General features: G+C 33.9%; 1 protein-coding gene across 1 annotated transcript in view; it reads left to right on the top strand.

The window, feature by feature from the left end:
- The window catches only part of cdc14ab (cell division cycle 14Ab), a 75,659-nt gene that overhangs the window by 30,459 nt on the left and 23,690 nt on the right, over positions 1–21,510 (top strand). The window contains exons 6-8 of the mRNA XM_073843625.1: positions 9,928–9,994; positions 18,364–18,426; positions 20,673–20,760. Coding sequence (XP_073699726.1) covers positions 9,928–9,994; positions 18,364–18,426; positions 20,673–20,760 — 218 coding nt within the window. The remainder of the gene's footprint in view (positions 1–9,927; positions 9,995–18,363; positions 18,427–20,672; positions 20,761–21,510) is intronic.

The following is a 21,510-nucleotide window of genomic DNA, read 5'->3' as shown; positions in this document are numbered from 1 at the left end:
TAAAAATAAATAAATGGTGTTGGAGTCATGGCACCAGTGTTCATTTTGACAGCAAATTGTGATTTAGTCTTAGTCATAGTCTTTTGACTAAAATGCCATTTAGTTTTAGTCATATTTTAGTCATCTGAATTGTTTTAGTAGAGGTTTGATATTAGGAATTTATTATGATGGACACGGATTTAACTGCTGTGACATGCAACATGCCTTTATATTAAAATTGAAATGAAATGAAACACTTCTCAGAAAGAAAGAAGAACATGGTCTTTTCAATTAAATACAATCACATTTTGATGGTATTTTGAATGCAGTATTGCAATTTTGTCTCAATTGTGGCTGCAATAATGCAATTTTGACACTTAAGTAATTTTGAATGCAGTAGCACAATAAGATGCATTTTTAATGCAATAGTGACATTTTAATGCAATTTTGAGAGCAATAATGTGGAATTTTGAATGCAGTAGCACAATAAGATGCTTTTTTTAATGCAATAATGGAATTTTGATGTAATTTTGAATGCAATTAGGGATGCTCATATTGACCGTTTAACCGTTAACCGACAGTAAGAATTTTAACCGATTATTACTATCAGTTAAACGGTTTAAAAGGGTTTTTTTCTATTCTTTTTTTTTTTTAACGTTTGCTGCATGGTGAAAGAAATAATGCTATTTGTAAGTTATCTGTTTACTCACGCGCGCGTGTCCACACGTGCAGTGTGGCTGTACAGACATATTTCGCTTCACCTCTACTTAGTAAACAGATGTAGTATATGCAACTCAATGGCAAGAGGCGATATTGGGTTATTAGAGAGTGAATCCGTGAGTGAATGTATTCAAATTCTGAATGAATTATAGTCTAGAAAGTGCACAATAGGCGCTCCCGCTACAATCACTGGAAAGCTATCACTCATCCTAGAGTAGCTCATCGCAATCTCATAAAGTTATTAAAAAGTAATAAAATAACCTTTACACTGCACAATTAATCTCTTATTTATATAATGCCAACACTTTCTTTGTTTTAATAAGAGAGTTCGTGAAAGTGTAGTTTCAGCAAAACTGAAACCGGCACTTTGGTTGGTGAGTGGATTGTAACATAGCCTCCTCTGATTGGCCACAGTGATAATCGAATCAACATACATGTCTGTGATTGGCTATTGCTGAACGCTGTAAAACACGCGCTTCTCCACACGCATATGACAGTGGATGGAAGTCCCGAACCGCAAATTGAAAGGGTTTTTGTGATGGCGTTTTTTTCGCGGATCTAAGAGTTAACAGGCAGCGGTCCTGCCTATCCGTACAGCATGTGGACATGTTAAAAACTAGGCACACTGAGGTATTGGCTGGCCTGCTATATATTTTTATGTCCGACAAGAAGAATAAGACCGGTACAGTTCTTCAAAGCGCATAAAAGGATTCAGTGTGTTTTAGTTTTGTCATCTTAATTAGGTAGTTATTTAATTTATACATATTTAGTGTAGGCCTATTTATATTATTCTTTTTTTCATTCAGATTTTCTCTGTTCTCAGAACCGCTGCTGATGCGTGATAATTTAAGTTATATGTCAATACAGTTTTTTATGTTGCACTGTATGCTGCTGTTTGCACGTTAAAATAAAACATTTGCTTGTATTTTTAATGTATCATCACAGATACTCGTGCATTCTATTTTTATTTTAAACTAATTTATTATTCAAATTTTATCAGTTAACGGTTAATGTTCGGATAACAAGCAGCGGTTGTCGGTCAGGAAAATTAACCGAAATGAGCATCCCTAAATGCAATAGCACAATAAGATGCATTTTTTTATGCAATGACATTTTGATGCAATTTTGAGTCCAATAATGTTGAATTTTGAATGCTGTGGCATAATAAGATGCATTTTTTAATGCGATAATGAAATTTTGATGCAATTTTGAGTGCAATGTAGTTTTGAATGCAGTAGCACAATAAGATGCAATTTTGAGTGCAATAAAGCAATTTTGACAATTTTAAGTGCAATAAAGCAATTTTGAGTGCAATGCAATTTTGACTATATTTTGAGTTGAATGCAGTAGCACAATTTTGATGCAGTTTTAATGCAGACGCAATTTTGACTATTTTGATGCAGTTGTTAATGCAGATGATGCAATTTTGAGACAATTTTGAGTGCAATAATGCAATTTTGAGACAATTTTGAGTGCAATGTGTAGTGTAATGATGCAATTTTGAATGCAGTTTTGAGTGCAGTGCAATTTTAAGTGAAATAATGCAATTTTATGAATGCAATAATGAAGTTTTGATGCAATTTTGAGTGCAATGCCATTGACAATTTTGAGTTAAATGCAGTTTTAAGTGCAATGCAATTTTGACAATTGTGAGTGCAATAATGCAAATTTGATGCATTTTTAATGCATGTTGACAAATTGACGAAATTTTGAATGAAATTAACATTGGTTAACATGAAAAAAATTAAGTATAGAATAATATTTAAAAATGTAAAATTCGTTTTAAGTTTTAATGATTTGCTCGATTATTACATTTTAAAAATGTTAGTATCTTTTAATGAATAATTTATAATAATTTTTTTTTAATTGTCTAAATTAATAATCAATTTATTACATTTTCTGAAGTATATGTGATGTAGCCTTAAATATTACATTATTTTAAATATTGAGGCATTTTAATAATGTTATTTTAAAAAAGTAAGCGTCTTTTAATAAGTTTTAATGAATTGCTTAAATGTAATAAAAAATGAAATAATTGAAAACTTGGCCAAGGTGAGAGAGAATGAGTAGTATTAAAGTAGTAAAATAGTAAAAAAAAAAAAAAAAACACACACCCTCATGTCGTAACAAACCCGTAAGACCTTCGTTCATCCTCAAAACACAAATGAAGATGTTTTTGATGAAATCCGAGAGCTTTCTGACCCTGCATAGACAGCAACGCAACTGACACATTCAAAGCCCAGAAAGGTAGTAAGAAAATCGTTAAAATACTCCATGTGACATCATAAAATCAAGGTTGAACCACTGTTGTCACATTTGACGAGTTCTTACTAACTTTGTGGGCCTTGAACGTGTCAGTTACATTGCTGTTCAAAAAGGGGCTTGGATTTCATCAAAATATCTTAATTTGTGTTCCAAATATAAACAAAGGTCAAGTAATTAATAACAGAATTTTCATTTTTGGGTGAACTAACCCTTCTTAATTTTTGGGAACAAACTGCGTTACTTATATAGTTTTTGTGGTCACATGATAAATGTGTCTCCACATGAGTGCGAGTCTATTTTTCCTGTCATGCTCCATGTAAGACAGTCGTGGATTTGTTCCAGTGCGACTGCTGTTTGGTTATTTCCCCACTCAGTCGCCCTGTTAGATGCCAACCGTGGCTCTAAGACGCCCCCCTGCTGTTTCTCAAAATGACTAGGAATTCCCATGGAGATATTATTTCATCTCCTAAAACGTTGTTCTTCCTTTTTTAAAACCCCTCCATCACAGAAATCCCAGACACTTAGCGGTTTTCATTAGCATGTAGTTAGTATTCTGGGTTAGTCAGTCCTCTTGGTTGTTTGCCTCCGCCACCAGATGAGATTTGACCCCTCAGCTCTGTCCTCCCTATTCGATGACCCAGAAACACAAAAGTCTTAAAGTTCACCCAGGCCAAGCACATAACTGCATATTCTGTTATGCACGCATATAAAATGAGGGATGCAAAGAAAGACTGGGTGACCCATGGCCTCATCGAACAGAAACACTCATTGTTAAAGTGGACTCTCGTTGGCTAATGATTCAGAGCTGTATAGACTGAATAGTGATGAGGCCTACGTTTTCTAAATCTGTGATCCTCAGTGCAGTCCCATGATGCTTTTAGCCGAGGGTTTATGAATTTATGGAACACAGACCGTATATCTGTAAGTGCTTCCGGTATAGATTAGCTCTGGCCTCCAAACTGTTTGAAAGTCAGTCGCTGAATGCAAACAGGAAACGGTAGCTTTGTTTTCAAAGTGCTGTTATTAGTGCTTTTCCCAGAAGCGTGAAATCCCCTTGGTGTTCTTTATAACATATACTTTTGTGTCATCAAGGGAATTTTCTTATTTTTCTCACTGACCGTCATTGGTTTCTGAAACCAGAAGGAATGTGTGACTCGTTAGTGGGTTTATTGGTCAACCCTTCTATTGTTTATTCACTCTTTGTGGGCATTTGTTAATTCTTTTGCACTTTACCTCTTTATCCAGCACTTCCTTTTGAGTAACAGTAGAGTCATTCACAGAAAATATTTTGACTTGCTGACTTACAAAATGATGTGTGCAAATCATTACATATTATTAAATAAAATGATTGGTTATGAAATGATGCCTTTTACAAGGCATTTCTTAAACATTTAATCTTTTTCATCACTGACAAGTCAAGGCACTTACTCATCACAATATTTAAAAACTGACCTACTTTATAAAACCATAACTGCTTCTTGGGCTAGTCTGCACGTGGAGGGAAGCAACTATTTATCTTTACCAGGTTAATTTATAGAGACACCTAGGTCACCATTATTGTGATCAGTGCTTATTGTGTACCTGACAATGTAAATGAGACACTACATTTTTAAAACATGACTGAGTGGACCTAGTTAGGGCAGGATTTTGGTATGTGGCTAAACTACGAAGGCTCACTTCTTTAAATCATTCATTGTGTAAGAAATCCTGCAAGTATGTTTACTACTCGAGCTTCTTTTGGCACTTCTTTTACTCTGTTTGCTGTCCTGTCCATCTTGAAGGTTAATTGGGCTCTTGTTTCTCCACAAAGCTGTGATTGTTACCGGCGTAGCTGCGCAAGGAAAGAAAAGCGCTTTGTCAGTGCGCCCCCCACTTGGCAGCTGTAACCATGCTACTCGTGGAGACAAACAGTGCGACATGGTTATGTAATGCTTAGCAATTGGTTAAGTCAGAAAGTAAACAGTTTTGTTGTCTATTAGAGGGAAGGGGGTCCTGATGGGAAACAATGAATGGGCCATACCATTGAATAAAGGGAAGCTCTGTGTGAGACCCATGTGTGACTACGTCACCAAAAGAAGGAACTACAAGATGTTGGATGAGAAGGTGCGGGGGTGTGTTTAATTCTTAAATAATAATATGCTGCACCTCTTGCATCACGTTTATTGTTCCAGGAATGGTTTGAATGGATTTTAGATGGCCACTTTTTGAGGCTATTTTTAGCTGCAGACCTGATCCATTCTCCATCGTTAGCCAGAATGGTGGTTCCTAGAGAAACACTTTCCCTCTCTGGCCGTTTTCCTGGTTGCTTTCGCACAGCAGGATTTCCCCCACACCAAGCCTTACTTGGAAATAAACTTACGTAACCTACAAGTATACACCTAATAATGGTATGCACAACATGACCTGAAGTTATTGTCTTCAAGCAATGTATTTTTAGTACGACATTTGACGTAACCTGAGAGTTCAGATGGATTGTTGACAGTGTAATCTGCGTTCAATCTAAGTGAACCGGTGTGTTTTCGTTACACAAGTTCGGAGACTGCTTTAGTGACCCGGACGGGGAGCTTCAGTTCAACAGTGGACAATTCAGAGCTTGGCATTTGTCTCCCGTTATGTAAGAACAAGGAAGAATCTTTCTCTGTCTGCCCAAATATTTGGCAATACCAAGAGGAAAGCAGTGGCAGTCTTCCAGAGGAAGTAAGCAAGTCCCACTCAGCCCTGTATGGCAAGATCTAGTCCAGTTTTTTGTTTGTCCAGATCTAGCATGATTAGAGTAATATAGTCTTCAGGGTCTCATTGAGGAACTCCACACCCAGTCCTTTATGCGCAAGGGTGGGTTTCACTTCTGATATTGGGTTTCCTGTTTCACTACTGCATGTGTATGCCAAATTTAATCCGATGAACTCGTATTCCTTCCTCATTCGATCTCTGGCACATTACATCACTAAGACCTTGCATACAATCATGTCTTGTCTGTTTTTATACCAGTTCTTGGGTCAAGTTATAAAAAAACAATCGGAATTCCGCTTTCAGCTTTAGGTCCACTAAGCTGTATCTGTCTTGCCAAGTTGTGGTGTGCATTCAAAGCTTTTAGACTTATTAAATCATATTTGAATCATGAAGTTACCCAGCCTACTAAGTCTCCGAGGAACTTTGACCCTGTATGATTACAGAATCCACTGCTGTGGCCGTAAATCTGTATCTGCTAAAACAAATCAAGTCCGCAGTGGTAGTTACGTAACGGCACCTAAGTGCTGCTTGTGGTTTTGGCATCTGTAAGCTTGTTCTGCTTTGCTCCTCTATGGTGCTCGCCCAGGACACACCCTGTGCTTAACTGCTCTGCTTATCCCTGCCTTTTGAACCCAGCCTAAGACTGTAAAGAAGCAGATTTATATGTGAATGCCTTGACCAGCCCTCTCTGATATCTTCTTTGTTGAGAAAGTAATTGCGGGTACATGCATTCCCATGAGATAGCATTGTTTGACTTGCCACTTATGGTAATGGCTCATGAGCCTGTAATTGCTTGTGCAGTCAAAACCATCCCTCATGCTGTCTAGTCTAGAGATTTGAGTTTTGGGCTGATCGCTGAAAGTTCCTGACCCCACAAAGGGCGAATCTAATGTGCCCTTGTGCAAGGCACTTGATCTTTGGGTACTCTCTGGGGGATTGTCCTTGTAATGCATTGCAAGTCACCTTGAATGAAAGCATCTACTGAATGACCAATTAGTAAATTAAATGTAGACAAACCTCATTTAAAACAGCACATCTTTGTCCAACTCCTGGCCTCCACTCCCTGAGGTGAGACATTACATAATCCTCAGGATGTTAGTCTATAATTGGTGACGGTAAGCCGCTGTGATTCTACAGCCAAATCGATTGGCTCAACATTTCTCTGTGCTGTGGGAAGGAAGATGAATGAGCCTTTGGCTGGTGGGAAAGTCTCCAGCTGCTGCTTCAAACATATCTTGGATCTTGTTGTCGGTGTATGGTACAGATAATTTAGATGATCAAAAGAAATATTTCTGCAAAGCTCTGTTGGAAACTTGCCTAGGTTTTCTTCCTGTCTCCATTTCTTTTTAACAAGATGACTGTGCTTGCTTAGTGGTTTTTCTTCATATTGGAGTTGGTGGTGCTTTAACCTTGTGGTTAAACATCTGGGCTATTAACCAAAAATTGCAAGTTTAAATCTATCTTGGTAGCACCGAAACCCTAATGTAATTGTTGGAATGGCCAAGGACCAGCATTCTCTGCCTAAAAGTGATCGGACAGACCAAACCTCACTAAAGCTCGGCCCAGTCGGCCTGATGGTGGCGCTACAAAAAGTACAAAATTGCTCATAGCTCATAAACTATTAGTTGCAGGCTCAAGTATCCAATATTGCACACATGCCTTGGATTCAATCCCCACCGTTTTATTTTGAAAAACCTACTTTTGCCAACTAGTTCTATATTTTTCAACCCAATCTGAACCAAACCATATAAGAAAGTTGTAAAGACATGAAACTTGGAAAGGTGGTAGTACTCACATCGCAAGGTTCACCCCAATCGGCCTGAGGGTGGCTCTACAGCGATCAAAAGTTTGAAATCACTCATAACTCCTAAACTAATAATTGCAGGCTCAAGTGTCCTATATTGTTGGAATCCTTGGCCTATGACAGGACAAAACGCATGCCTCAGATCGGATCATCACCTGGCAAAATTTTTAGGTGTTTTTGATTTTTAAAAACAAAACAAAAAAAACTACTTTTACGAACTAGTCCTAGGTTTTTCAAAACGATCGAAACCAAACCTTTGAAGAAAGTCGTAGAGACTTGGAGAGGTGGTAGTACTCATACAGTCTTCAACAGGGGTGCCCAACCCTCTTTCTTGAGATCTACCATCCTACAAAGTTCAGCTCCAACCCTGAACAAACATACCTGAACTAGCGAATTAATCTCTTAGGTAGCACTTGATAATTACAGACAGCTGTGTTGGAGCAGGGCTGGAACTAAAGTCTGCCGGTAGGTAGATCTCCAGGAACAGGGTTGAGCACCACTGGTCTACAACATCACAAAGGCTCACCTCAATCGGCCTGATGGTGGCGCTACAGAGATCAAAAGTACATAATCACTCAGAACTCCTAAACCATTATTCGCAACTCAAGTGTCCTATATTGTTTGAATCCTTGGCTCTACAGTGATCAAAAGTACGTATTCGCACATAACTAATAGTCACAAGCTCAAGTGTCTTATATTGTTGGAATTCTTGGCCCTCGACAGACAAAGCGCATGCCTTGGATTTGATCGCCACCCGGCAAAATTTTTAGGTAATTTGGATTTTTTGAAAAACTTACTTTTGTGAACTAGTTCTAGGTTTTTCAAACCGATCGGAACTTAACCATTAAAGAAAGTCGTAGAGACTTGAAAGTTGGAGAGGTTGTGGTACTCATACACAGTCTACAACCTCACCAAAGCTCGCCCCAATTGGCCTGATGGTGGCGCTACAGTGATTTAAAAGAACAAAATTGCTCAAACCTCTTAAACCTTTAGTTGCAACTCAACGGACAAAATGCATGCCTCTGATTCGATCGCCACCTGGCGAATTTTTCAGGTATTTTGGATTTTTTGAAAAGCCTATTTTTGCAAACTAGTCCTAGGTTTTTCAACCGATTTGAACCAAGCCAGTGCAGAAACATTCTCTGGAGAGTGTGTATCAATAATTATCCAAAAAAAAGTTGAACTTTCAACTCACCGTCGTGACCGGACACCAAACTGTTATTAAGAGGTTATTAAGTCACTTTTACTAAAACACCTATAACTCTTAAACGGAAAAATATATTTTAGCCAAAATTGGAACATGTATGTAAGGGCTCACTCTGAGGTCACAGTAAAAAAAAATGCAGAGTTTGGCCACTTGGTGGCACCATAACAGGAAAAAAAAAACTTAAAAACGGCTATAACTGTGCATCCATTAGTCCAAATGACTTGAAAACTGGTATGCCGTGTCTTTGCCCAAAGTGCCACAAGTGACTGAGGACATTTTACATATTTCAAAAAACATTTTAGTGTCAGCCATACATTTCCGGTTGGCTTAGACACGAAAAGCATACAACCTTAAAGGCCTTAAAATGCTTGAACCCTGTTAATCGCTGCTTGCAGCTATATTGTTACCGTGAAGCACTAGACCCATACACAAGACCTCCATGCCCTCTTCTGGGAGTTATGGGTTTGCATATGTGAGTATGTGGTGTTTGTGCGAGTAAATGGAGCCTGATACTTTCCATTGAGGCACACTGGGAGACTAATGAAAGGATCCCAGCAGAACACTGACCCACTTTTTATGCAACCCAGCCTGCATCATAAACAGCGAATTAAGCGCATGCATAATGCAAGACTCAATTAAAGCGGGCACAAAGAACCTGTTCCTTGACGTGCGTTAGGCAAGGGATGGTGTAGTGACCCCTTTTAGTTTCTGAAGCATTAGGCATTTCATTACAACCCTTGCTTCCCTTGACCCAATGACATCATTTTAGGTACACAAACAAACCTGAGTTGGACTTCCTCATACATGTGATCAAAACATTCTTGTTCATGACATTATTTCGCCTTGACTTTATGGATGGAAACCCATCGTGTTGAAGGCCGCCCACATGTACATTCTTCCCAACAAGGTTTTCTTTCTTTAAAAAACACGACAAAAGCCAACACAGTTGCGCCTGTCGCTTTGCCTTCACTCCCACATCCAAACACAAAGGCCCTGACCCAGTTACTTGTATTCACGGGCAGGTAATGGTTTACTCCGGATGAAAGCAGACCACCTGAGAGCCACGGTTTGAAATCAGTCTCTGTGTTCCCGTTTCCCTGAGCATAACATGACTTGATATCTTGTTTATATTCCTGTAGGTGTTTTTTTTTTTTTTTTATAGATTGTATTTTGTGAGAAATACACCTACACTTTTTTTAATATGCCTTTTTTTCTCTTTCAGGGATGCTTCATTTGGGAATTGCACATACAACCTGACGGTCCTCGACTGCTTGCAAGGTGTTAGGAAGGTGAGATTACATAACAGTAGTACTATGCAATTCAAAAGTTTACATCCCCCAAAATCTACAAAATGTTAATTATAATACCAAGTGAAGTGGGATCATACAAAATGCATGTTATTGTTTATTCAGTACTGACCTGAATAAGATATTCCCCATGAAAGATAGTCTACAAGAAAAAATTATAGTTAAATTTATAAAAAATGACCCCGTGCAAAAGTTTACACCCCCCTTGATTTTTAATACCGTGTTGTTAGCTGAATGATCCACAGCTGTGTTTTTTTTTTTTTTTGTTTAGTGATAGTTGTTTATAAGTCCCTTGTTGGCCTGAACTGCCTGCTGTTCTTCAGAAAAATCCTTCAGGTCCCACAAATTCTTTGGTATTTGAGCCCTTTCCAACGACTGTATGATTTTGAGATCCATCTTTTCACACTGAGGACAACTGAGTGACTCATATGCAACTATTATGTATGATCCCTCTTATTTTGGTAAAATGATTAGCATTTTGCAGATTGTCAAAGGGTGATGTAAACTTTTGGCCTCAACTGTAATATAAAAAATAAATATAATTATAATTAATTATATGGATTATAAAATGATTACACACACACATACTGTTCACGTTTTTATTTTGAACTTTATCGTTTTTATTATCAAGTTAGATTCACGAATAAATCTTTTCTAATAACTAATGCAAATTCATCAGCCTAGATTAACAAGAAAGATTTGGATTTAATCATTTCAGGGCTCAAGTATACACACGATCTTGGATTATACTCATTGACACTAATCGACTGCTTAATCCTCCTTGGACAGTCAGCGTTAAGACTGGAAAACCTGTACATTAGACAAGGAACATTTGTGTCTACGTGTTGGAAAAAAGTGCTTGAGGCAGGTTATGCTGCTGATAGCTTATGTAACACAACAGATGTCTTCAGTTTGAGCTGCAAGGGCAATGAACCTCGCTCCAGCCCTCTATTGTAGTCTTTCTCTGACTTTCTGTCTGCGGGTGTGGGAGTGTGTGAGCTGAAGACTTGCATGATGACAGTTTTTTGTGTCTCTGTTCAAATAGGCAGTCAGTTTTTTGGTGTATCTGCCTCAAATCTATTTTGTTTTGTATTCTCATCAGCAGAAAATGATCAAACCACATCTGTATTTGTTTTAAAATCCAATTTCAATCCAATTTTTTCCTCATTTAAAGCACAGTGCCCTATACACAAAAGTTGAGCAATTGAATTAATCAGAAATTAAATGTATTAAAATGATTCAATTAAATTGATCAGAAACAACCGTAAAAAACATTAACAAAAGATTTGTTTCGAATAAATGGTGTTCTTGTGTTTTCAATATTGATAATGGTAAGAAATGTTTCTTGAGCAGTAAATCAGACTGACCTTAAGATGCTGAAAATTCAGCTTTTACATCACAGAAATAAATTACATTTTTAAAATATATTCAAATAAAAAAAGTTATTTTAAAACGGACTAAAATGTCACAAATTTACTGTTCCTACTGAATATTTGATCAAATTAAAGAAGTAGTTCAATTCCAGAACAAAAATTTACAGATAATGTACTCACCCCCTTGTCATCCAAGATGTTCATGTCTCTTTTTTTTTTCTTGAAGAAATTATGTTTTTTGAGGAAAACATTTCAGGATTTCTCTCCATATAATGAACTTCTATGGTGCCCCCGAGTTTGAACTTCCAAAATGCAGTTTGAGATTAAAAAGTATATAAATTGTAAGTTTCTTTTTAGGAGATAACCAGTAGTTTCGCTAGATAAGGTCCTTCTTCCTCGGCTGGGATCGTTTAGAGCCCTTTGAAGCTGCATTTTGGAAGTTCAAACTCAGGGGCACCATAGAAGTCCATTATATGGAGCGAAATCCTGAAATGTTTTCCTCAAAAAAACAATTTCTTTACGACTGAAGAAAGAAAGATATCTTGGATGACAATGGGGTGAGTACATTATCTGTGGATTTTGTTAGCTGTTCTTAAAGTGAACTACTCTTTTAATGCAGCCTTAGTGAGTATAAGATACTATTTCAAAAATATTGGACCTCAAACTTTTGAACAGACTTGTATAACATCCTACAACGAGTGCGAAAACATCCGAACACGTCTTTTTCAAATTAAGACATTTTTTTATACGCTTTTATATTTGATATTTTTCATCATTGTTTGGAAAGTTTGGAAAGGATGCCACTCAAGACTCTTTCTAGGTTCTGTCAAAACAAAATTTGCTGTCTAATAATGTGCTTTTCTTCAATTCTTTGCTCAAAGCTGTCAAGCTAGCTGGCAAGTAAATAGCTCTCATGTGAGTTTGTCAGTTGCGTCTGTTTTGTAAGTATCTCAGCAACAGTCAAACACGTTTTCAGGTATCGATGAGTCTTCAAGCTTGGCCTGCCAGTAAGACTTGTTGCATTCCTACATGCTTGTCACTCAAGAAACATCCTTCACAATACTTAAACACTTTTTTCATTCAGCCTACGTCAGAAAAACAGCAGCATACGCATCCCTCCTTGACTATTGGTTACTGTATGGTTATTTTGAGTTTAGGTACTATTTAAAAAAAATGTAACAAATAAATATAAGCAGTAGTGTATTTTTCTGTCTTTTAAAACATTAATTTGAAGATTTTTAGACTTTCGTGTCTTCCTGTGCTTAGCTGTTAAGATGGTAGTTGTTGCTTTGAGACAGACGTATGTGACAGTTTTATCAGCGCCTGCCCTCCGGCTCTAATTAACAGCTTGTTTTAACAGCTCCTTAATTGCATGAGTCACACACGGCATCTGTGAGTGTGATGAACACTGAATCTTGATAATGATCAAATCACCACTGCTTACCTCTCTCCAAGCCGCCAAAGAGGAGTTAATGCCCTATTTGCCAACATGAGAGTAGTTCTTTTGATTTTGGGTTTGCCAAATGGTTAAACATCTGGGCTGGTAACCAAAATCTTGTAGGTTCAAACTCCTACAAAAAAAGAGATATCATTGAAGGTTAACATGAAATCCAAATTTGCCACATTTTTTTTGCTACACCAAGAGACAGTTGCAAATGCATCTCTGTTTCTTGTAATTGCGATTTTATATTTTACATTGACTTTGTAACTCACAATTTGACCTTTTCTATTGCAAATTTGTTTCTTGTAATTATGACTTAAAAAAATCCACATTAGTCACGTTTAGTTATGAAGTTGCAATTTTGAGGGGAAATACAGTTGTAATTACTGGAAATAATTATGACCTTTTTCTCAGATGCTTTTCTTAATGACAATGTGGCAAGATTAAATTGTAGTAATAAAGGCATTACAGATTACAAGACATTTTAACTCACAATTGTGACTATATCTTACAATATCACAATTTATAAAAAAATCAAATTTTTGTGAAATGAAGCTGCAATTTCGAGTAAAAAGTTGTGACTTTACCAGAAATCGCAAAAGTAGTTCCAATTTCAACAGTTACTTTTCCTCGTAATTGTGATTCATGTGTGTCTAATAATTGCAATTTTTGGATACGAAGTCACATTGAGATATGGAGTCGCAATTATGAGGAAAACATTGCAAACTATCCAAAACAATATGTGACCCTGGACCACAAAACCAGTCATAAGGTTAAATTTGACAAGGTTAAATAAGCTTTCTATTGATGTATGGTTTGTTATGATAGGACAATATTTGGCCGAGATACATCTATTTGAAATCAGAAATCTGAGGATGCAAAAAAATCAAAATACTGAGAAAATCACCTTTAAAGTTGTACAAATTAGGTTCTTAACAATGCATATTACAAATCAAAAATTACATTTTGATATGTTTACAGTTGGAATTTTACAAAAAATCTTCATGGAACATGAACTTTACTTAATTTCTTAATGATTTTTGGCATAAAAGAAAAATCAAAAATTTTGACCCATGCAATGTATTTTTGGCTATTGCTACAAATATTCCCCAGCGACTTAAGACTGGTTTTGTGGTCCAGGGTCACATATGTGAGCCTGGACCACTGGTCTTAAGTAGCACGGGTATATTTGTAGCAATAGCCAAAAATACATGGTGTGGGTCAAAATGATCAATTTTTCTTTAATGCCAAAAATCATTAGGATATTAAATAAAGATCATGTTCCATGAAGATATTTTGTAAATTTCCTACTGTAAATATATCAAAACTTAATTTTTGAGTAGTAATATGCATTAAGAGCTTTGAAAATTTTAACCGTTTTAATCATTTAAACACGATTTTCCTCGGTATTTAGATTTTCGGTTAAGGTGCTCTGTTATTGGAATAAATCCCCGTGTGGTGTTTAGTTGAATTGTGCGGGTCGAAAATTGGCTGTTGTGGTGCAGCTTTTGTCGTAACATGTGCAAATTGAAATTATGAATTTCGCAAAAACTCCCATATATCGCAAAAAAAGTTTCTATGCACACATGAGGTGGTTTTTCACAATTTTTATCAACATTTGTAAAACATCGCAGAAGTTTTGCACAACTTTTTATTGAAAACCCACCTTATGTCGCAATTGTGAGATGTCGCACTGTGAGAGTCTCAATTACATTTACAACTTTTTCTCGTTTTTGCGACTTATTCGCTTTTTTATTTTATTTTAAACTTTGTAATATGTAATAACTTCCTCTAAAACACACCAGCAGCTATTTGGACATTGTTTAGGCTACGTTTTTGTAAGCTAACCACGTTTTATCCTCAAGCTTTATACCTCAAGTGACTTTTAATACGCTACTACACGAGTAACCCAGGGTTAAAGCAACACCAAAGAACTCCCTCTACAGGTTGGAAGCGGAATTGTCCATTACCGCTGTCGTAAATAATTTAGCCTACCGTCGCGTCACATGCACGTTATTTGTTTGGAGGCTATCCAGGACCGGCTTTGGAAATAACGATGTGCAGTGACAAGGTAGAGTATGTTGCATCATTTTATGAAAGTATGAAAACGAAATAAAACATGATAATGACATTGTTTGCTATTTTTTTTTTTTTCCGTAAAGCAAGTCGCATTTGTAGTCCCATTTGAACTACAAAACCGCTACCCGACGACCCAAACTTACATAGTGCTGTTATGGCCGATAGAGGGTCGCAAAGCGAATGCGGAAGTGCCGTTTCATCCTGTTATGAGTTGATGAACCACTGACACGAGTTTGGAACCATGATTTTAAGGTAAAAAAACCTCTTTGGTGTTGCTTTAAGAGTCTCAATCAAGGACAGCATGAAGATCGCTAGATTACCAGTCCCGATCTTTAACCACTAGGCCCCAATGTTACTACCATAAGGGTAAAACGAGGAGACTGGAGATTTAGGCCATGTTAGCGGTAATTAAGCGCAGCTTCATTGACACTGCAGAAGAGGATTTCTGCTGTAAGCTCTTCACGCAGTCAGCAGCGGAGAGGAGGAGGAGGAGGAGGAGGGCGGCTGGGCTCATTCGATTAAACCTGACCAGGAACAGTTACATAACCACAGCCTGAGAACGAGACGGCTCGCTGTATCAGATGCACACACATCTGTTGCTTCACCCAGACGGAGTAAACCAACACGGTTGTACGCCTGTTGTACGTCTGCACATGTGGACTTCAGCGTGACTTGTTTAAGAAAGAGTTATAACGTTTCATACCTGAATGCGCTCAGATGATTGGTCCATTAGTGATGTAACTTTGCCAGCTTGTCATAATCAGTCACCTGCTGTGCCCTCTATCAGCCTTGATTAGGTTTTGACTGACGGGCGCAACCCTGCAGCTCAGGACAGTGTGTTTCACGGTTGGATGGTTGCAGTGACAGTCTCTCAGTGTCGGTCTGTTTCCATCCTGCTTCTGATAGGTGCACAAAATAAACAGACTGCGACAGTCTCTCTTTATGATGGCTGTCATCTTGAGGTCATGGGAATACTCTTTTTTTTTTTTTTTTTTTTTTTTTTTTTAATATTTTGTGTAAATAATAATGTTCTTTAAATAATAATAATTTATATACATTTTCTTTGCATATTTGAAGTTAAATGCAATTTTTATTTATTTGCCAAAAACAAAATTTTTTATAAAGTAAAATCTATTGGAATATTATTATTATTATTATTATTATTATTATTATTATTATTATAAATTATAATTTTCTCTAAACTATTCTTTTTTCCTCAGAAATATACATTTTTTTTTTTATATTTGCAAAGAAATTATAACATTTATTATTGTTGTTGCTATTATTATTACTATTTGAGTTTTTATATCATTCTTTATGAAAATAGTTTTTATAAAATAAGATGCATTTATTATTACTACTATTATTATTATATTTGTAACAATATTTCTAAAGAATTTTTAAAGAAAAAAATGTACAAAACATACAGTATATAATAATAATAATAATAATAATAATAATAATAATAATAATAATAATATACAAATACATAATATAATAATAACAATGTTAATAATGATGTTTGTTTCTTTGCATATTTAAGGTTTTATGTTTCTTTTTACTAATTTTCCAAAAACATTTAAACACAAACATCCAAAATTATATTCATTATTGTTGTTGTTGTTATTATTATTATTATAGTTTTTAACTGTTTCTAAAGATTTTTTTTCTCACAGAAAAAGAATAGTGAAAAAAAGTTACAAAATGATATAATAATTCATAATATTATTAATAATAATAATATGCAAATACATCGTAGAAAAATAATAATATTAATTTATTTAAATTTTCTTTAACATATTTTGGAGTTTTTATATACTTTTTTTATTATATATTTGCCAACAAACAAGTATATATACTGTATGTAATATTTTATAAATGTTATTGTTGTTGTTATTGTTATTATAATTTAATTTAATTTTTCTAAACTATTTTTTCCTCACAGAAAAAGAATAGTGAAAAAGTTACAAAATATATAAAATAATAATAATATACAAATACATAATATTAGTATTAATAATAACAAACTTTTACATATTTGAATTTTTATATACATTTTCTATATTTGCCAAAAACAAAAATTGTTTTATAAATTAAATTATTATTATTATTATTATTATTATTATTATTATTATTATTATTATATTTGTAACAAAAAATATTCTTTTTTTAACAAAAAAGCAAGATTTTTTTTTTTTTTACAAAACATAATATGATAGATATAAAATATACAAATACATAAAACACATTTTATTGATATATTTGCTAAAATCAAAAAATACATTTTATATTTTTAAGTGAAAAGAAAAATATAAAGTTATTTTGGATTATTATTATTATTATTATTATTATTATTATTATTATTATTATTATTATTATTACAATAATAATTATTACTGTATTTTAAAATACTTTTAAAAATATAATATTATTATTATTTTAAAATACTTTAAAAATATATATTAAATTACATACATTTTAAAACATGTCTTTTTTCACTCAGTGTTTTCTCCGAATCTGAACACAGATGAGCTAAACATAACTAATTATAAGAGTAAAAGTATAAGAGACTCAATTTCAGTCCGTTTTTACAGCCTTTTGCGTAGCAGAATACAGTAAAACTAACAGAAAACCTCATGCTTTTGCTCAGACCTGGGCATTTTACGGCCCCCGGGCCATATCCGGCCCTCTTGATATCCTTGACAGGCCCGCGTGAAGTAATTGGTTAATTAAAATTCAAACGAAAACGGAAATCTTATTTTGCTATTTGACCGTGTGTTTTACACTTCAAAAATGCACATTTCCAAACTGTTTTTATGAATGTTTGTTAAATTGGGATACATTTGTGTGCTCCACATTTTCAGTCTCATTGTAGTGTTTCATTTATTCCTTTTTTACGAAGAGATATATATTGGGCAAAACTGAGTTGTGTATTGGTTCGGCCCTCAAAAACTGCCCAAGTTTCTAATGTGGCCCCTTGAGAAAAATAATTGCCCACCCCTGCTTTTGCTTGATGCAGCATCCACTGTGATTATACATCAGTGTAAAGTCCAACGTCACTACCACATTAGTTATTAACGAAGTGAATAAGCCTCAGCAAAACAAAAACATCACTTGGTACACTTTCAGCCAGTTTTATCAGAGACAGCCGCGTCCACGAGAAGCAGAAACCCGACACTCCATTAGACGCGGCCCTCATTGCTCTCTGCCACGGCTTATCGACTCATGTGCCTTTTTCCCTTAATCGTCTTCCCCCGCAGCTCTTCATTGAGCACCAGACAGGCCGCTTCAGCCCCATTACACCGACTAATTGGTTAAATGCAGTCAGACGGATGTGTATGTGTGTGTACAGACTGAGAAAAATAGACCTTTTTTGTGACTTTCAGGTGAAATCCACCAAACAAATCCACATTTCTGCAGTTTGCATATGACTAATGTTTCCAAACTTTGTTTTTCAGGCCCTCCAGCACGGATTCTTGAACTTCGAGGCGTTCGACGTAAACGAGTATGAACATTACGAGGTAACGATGCCCCCTCGTTATGAAATGCGACATGCTCGCGCTCATTAGGAGAAGCAGCATGCAGTGTTTCTACCCAGAATTACATTCATTGCTCCTCAAGCCGGTTGCATAATCGTGTCTATTCCACCAGGAACCAAAGACATTTTAACCTAATGATAGTCTCTGCTCGTTCATTTTGATTTAAATCGCACACATTGTGGCAAGTCAACGTGATTATACGTCGCTTACCTGTTAATAATCTCAGCTGTTATTTAGACAATCGCCGGAACAGTTCACACCAAATGAGCATTCAGTCGTTTTGTCCTTTAGTATTATGTAAATTGTCCGGCTTGTGGTAATCTGTCACCCGCTGTGCCCTCCGCTTTGAAGAGGTTACGATAGTCTTGGCAACACTGCGGTGCAGAACAGTACAATTATAATTATATTTAATCATTTGTAAATTTATATTTAATTACAAATATAATAATAATAATAATAATAATAATAATAATAATAATTATTATTATTATTATTATTATTATTATTATTATTATTAATAATAATAAATTATTAAATATCATAAATTTTTTTTTTTTTTTTTTAATTTTTTGTAAACTATTACTTTTTTCCTCAAAGAAAAATTATTGTTATTATCATTATTTTATATAACATTTTTATTTGTGAATATATCATAAATAAATAAATATAAATATCAACACAAAATATGTAAAAAATTATATTATTATTATTAATAATAATTTTCAACAAATTTTCTATACTGTTTTCTCCCAAAAGGATGGTAAAATCAAAATATAATAATAATAATACATTTTATATTTTTAGTTTGTTACATATATATAAAATATAAAGATCAACTAAAATATGCAAAAGGATGATTGAGAAATTCAAATTATATTTTGAAATTCAGATTCAAAATATAATGATGATGATGATGATATAATGATAATATAATACATTTTAAATATTTTTTTTTTTTACAAATATCTATAAAATATAAAGATCAACTAAAATATATAAAAGTAAATGCAAGTTTATTATTATCATTATTTTGTATAAAATTTGTATTTGTAAATATATCACAAATAAATATCAACTCAAAATATATAAAATTGTACATTATTATTATTATTATTATTATTATTATTATTTAATGTTTTCATACATTTTTCTATACTGTTCTTTTTTTCCTCAAAAGGATGGTAAAAAATACATTTTACATATTTTTTTGTTTTTGTTAAATATATACATAAAATATAAAGATCAACTAAAATATATAAAAGGATGATAAAGAAAAAAATTCTAAATATAATGATGATGATAATAATAATAATATATTTTATATATTTTGTTTTTGTTAAATGTCTATAAAATATAAAGATCAACTAAAATATATAAAAGTAAATGCATGTTTATTATTAAAAAAAATGTATGTTTATTATTATTAGTATTATTTAAAGAACATTAATATTTGGTTATTTTTTGTTAAACATATATAAAAATATAAATATCAACTATATAAAATATATACTTTTAAAATAAATACTTTTGTATTTAAATGTATTTATATTAATATTTATATAAAAAAAAACATTTTTGTGTCAAATACATATATAAACATATCAGCTCAAAAATACATAATGTATGTTTATTATTATTATTATTATTATTATTAATAATATTATTATTTTAAGAACGTAAAAATTTATACCAAATATAAAGAAATGGTTCTGAACCACAAGGTTGCACAGAACAAGACAGATATACATTTTAAAAATATGAACGCAATTTAGATTTAATTTGATATAAATTATAAATATTTTTTAAAAGTGAAAAGAAAAATATATTGTAAAAAAACTAATTACTATTTGTATTATTATTATTATTATTATTATATTTAAAAAAGAAAAGTGATTATACATCACCTACCTGTGTTTAGAATTTCGGCTGTTATTTAGACAATCGCCGCAACAGTTCATAGCAAATAAGCATTCAATCGTTTTGTCCTTTAGTATTATGTAAATTGTCCGGCTTGTGGTAATCCGTCACCCGCTGCGCCCTCCGCTTTGAAGGGGTTACGACAGTCTTGGCAACCCTGCGGTGCAGAACAGTACAACTCGCCAATTATAAAACATACTCGTTTGGCTCTTAAACAAACCGCACTGCCTCAGTTCTGTTTTGTTCTTGTTTCCTTAGTCTTTATTCATTTTCTGTCTCTTGTTAACATATTGTCTTTTTTGTTTTTCCAGCGGGTCGAGAACGGAGATCTGAACTGGATCGTCCCGGGCAAACTTCTCGCTTTCAGTGGACCGCATCCCAAAAGTAAAATCGAGAACGGTAAGGCTGCTTGCCATCTTTTAGGTATATGTTGAATTCATTTAAGCTCTTTTCATAGACATGGTGTTTGACGTAATTCACTTATGTGACAGTAGAGGGCACCCTTGTTTTAATAAACATGACGTCTCCGGAGTAGAGTGCAACATATTAGCTGTCTTTATAAAAGTAGTTTCTATAAGGAAATGATTCAGTTGGGGCTCATAAGGATTTAAGTCCTAAATATAAAACTTTGTCATGCTTTATTTATTTCTTTAGTTTTTAATGTGATCTATTTATTTATTTATTTTTTTGCATGTGTATGGATGTACTTCCTTTTGTGACAGGTTAATTGGAAATTTATTTTATATTTATTAAATAATTATTTGCCATATATCTAAATATGAGAATTATGCATTTAATTTTAATATGCAATTTGAAAGAAATATAGAATTATTGTTTTCCCATATGTTTAAATATTATATCTTTACTTTTTTAATTGAAAATATGCGATTTTTAAATATAGGTATGTATATATATATATTTTTATATGCAATTTTAAATAAATTAAATGAATTATTGTTTCCCATATTATGTCTAAATGATATATTTACTTTTTTTCAAAATGTCATTGTAAATTAATATACATATTTATTATTGTACATATTGATATTTGTACATTAATTGTATTTTTTTAATTAATATCACATATTTATGTAATAAATATATATTCATTGCTGTAATTTCCATACTATTATATATATATATATATAT

This window comes from Garra rufa, chromosome 7, assembly GCF_049309525.1.
Source record: "Garra rufa chromosome 7, GarRuf1.0, whole genome shotgun sequence".
NCBI lineage: Eukaryota > Metazoa > Chordata > Actinopteri > Cypriniformes > Cyprinidae > Garra > Garra rufa.
Note: the sequence above shows the minus strand (reverse complement) of the source record. Positions and strands in the feature narration are given on the sequence as shown.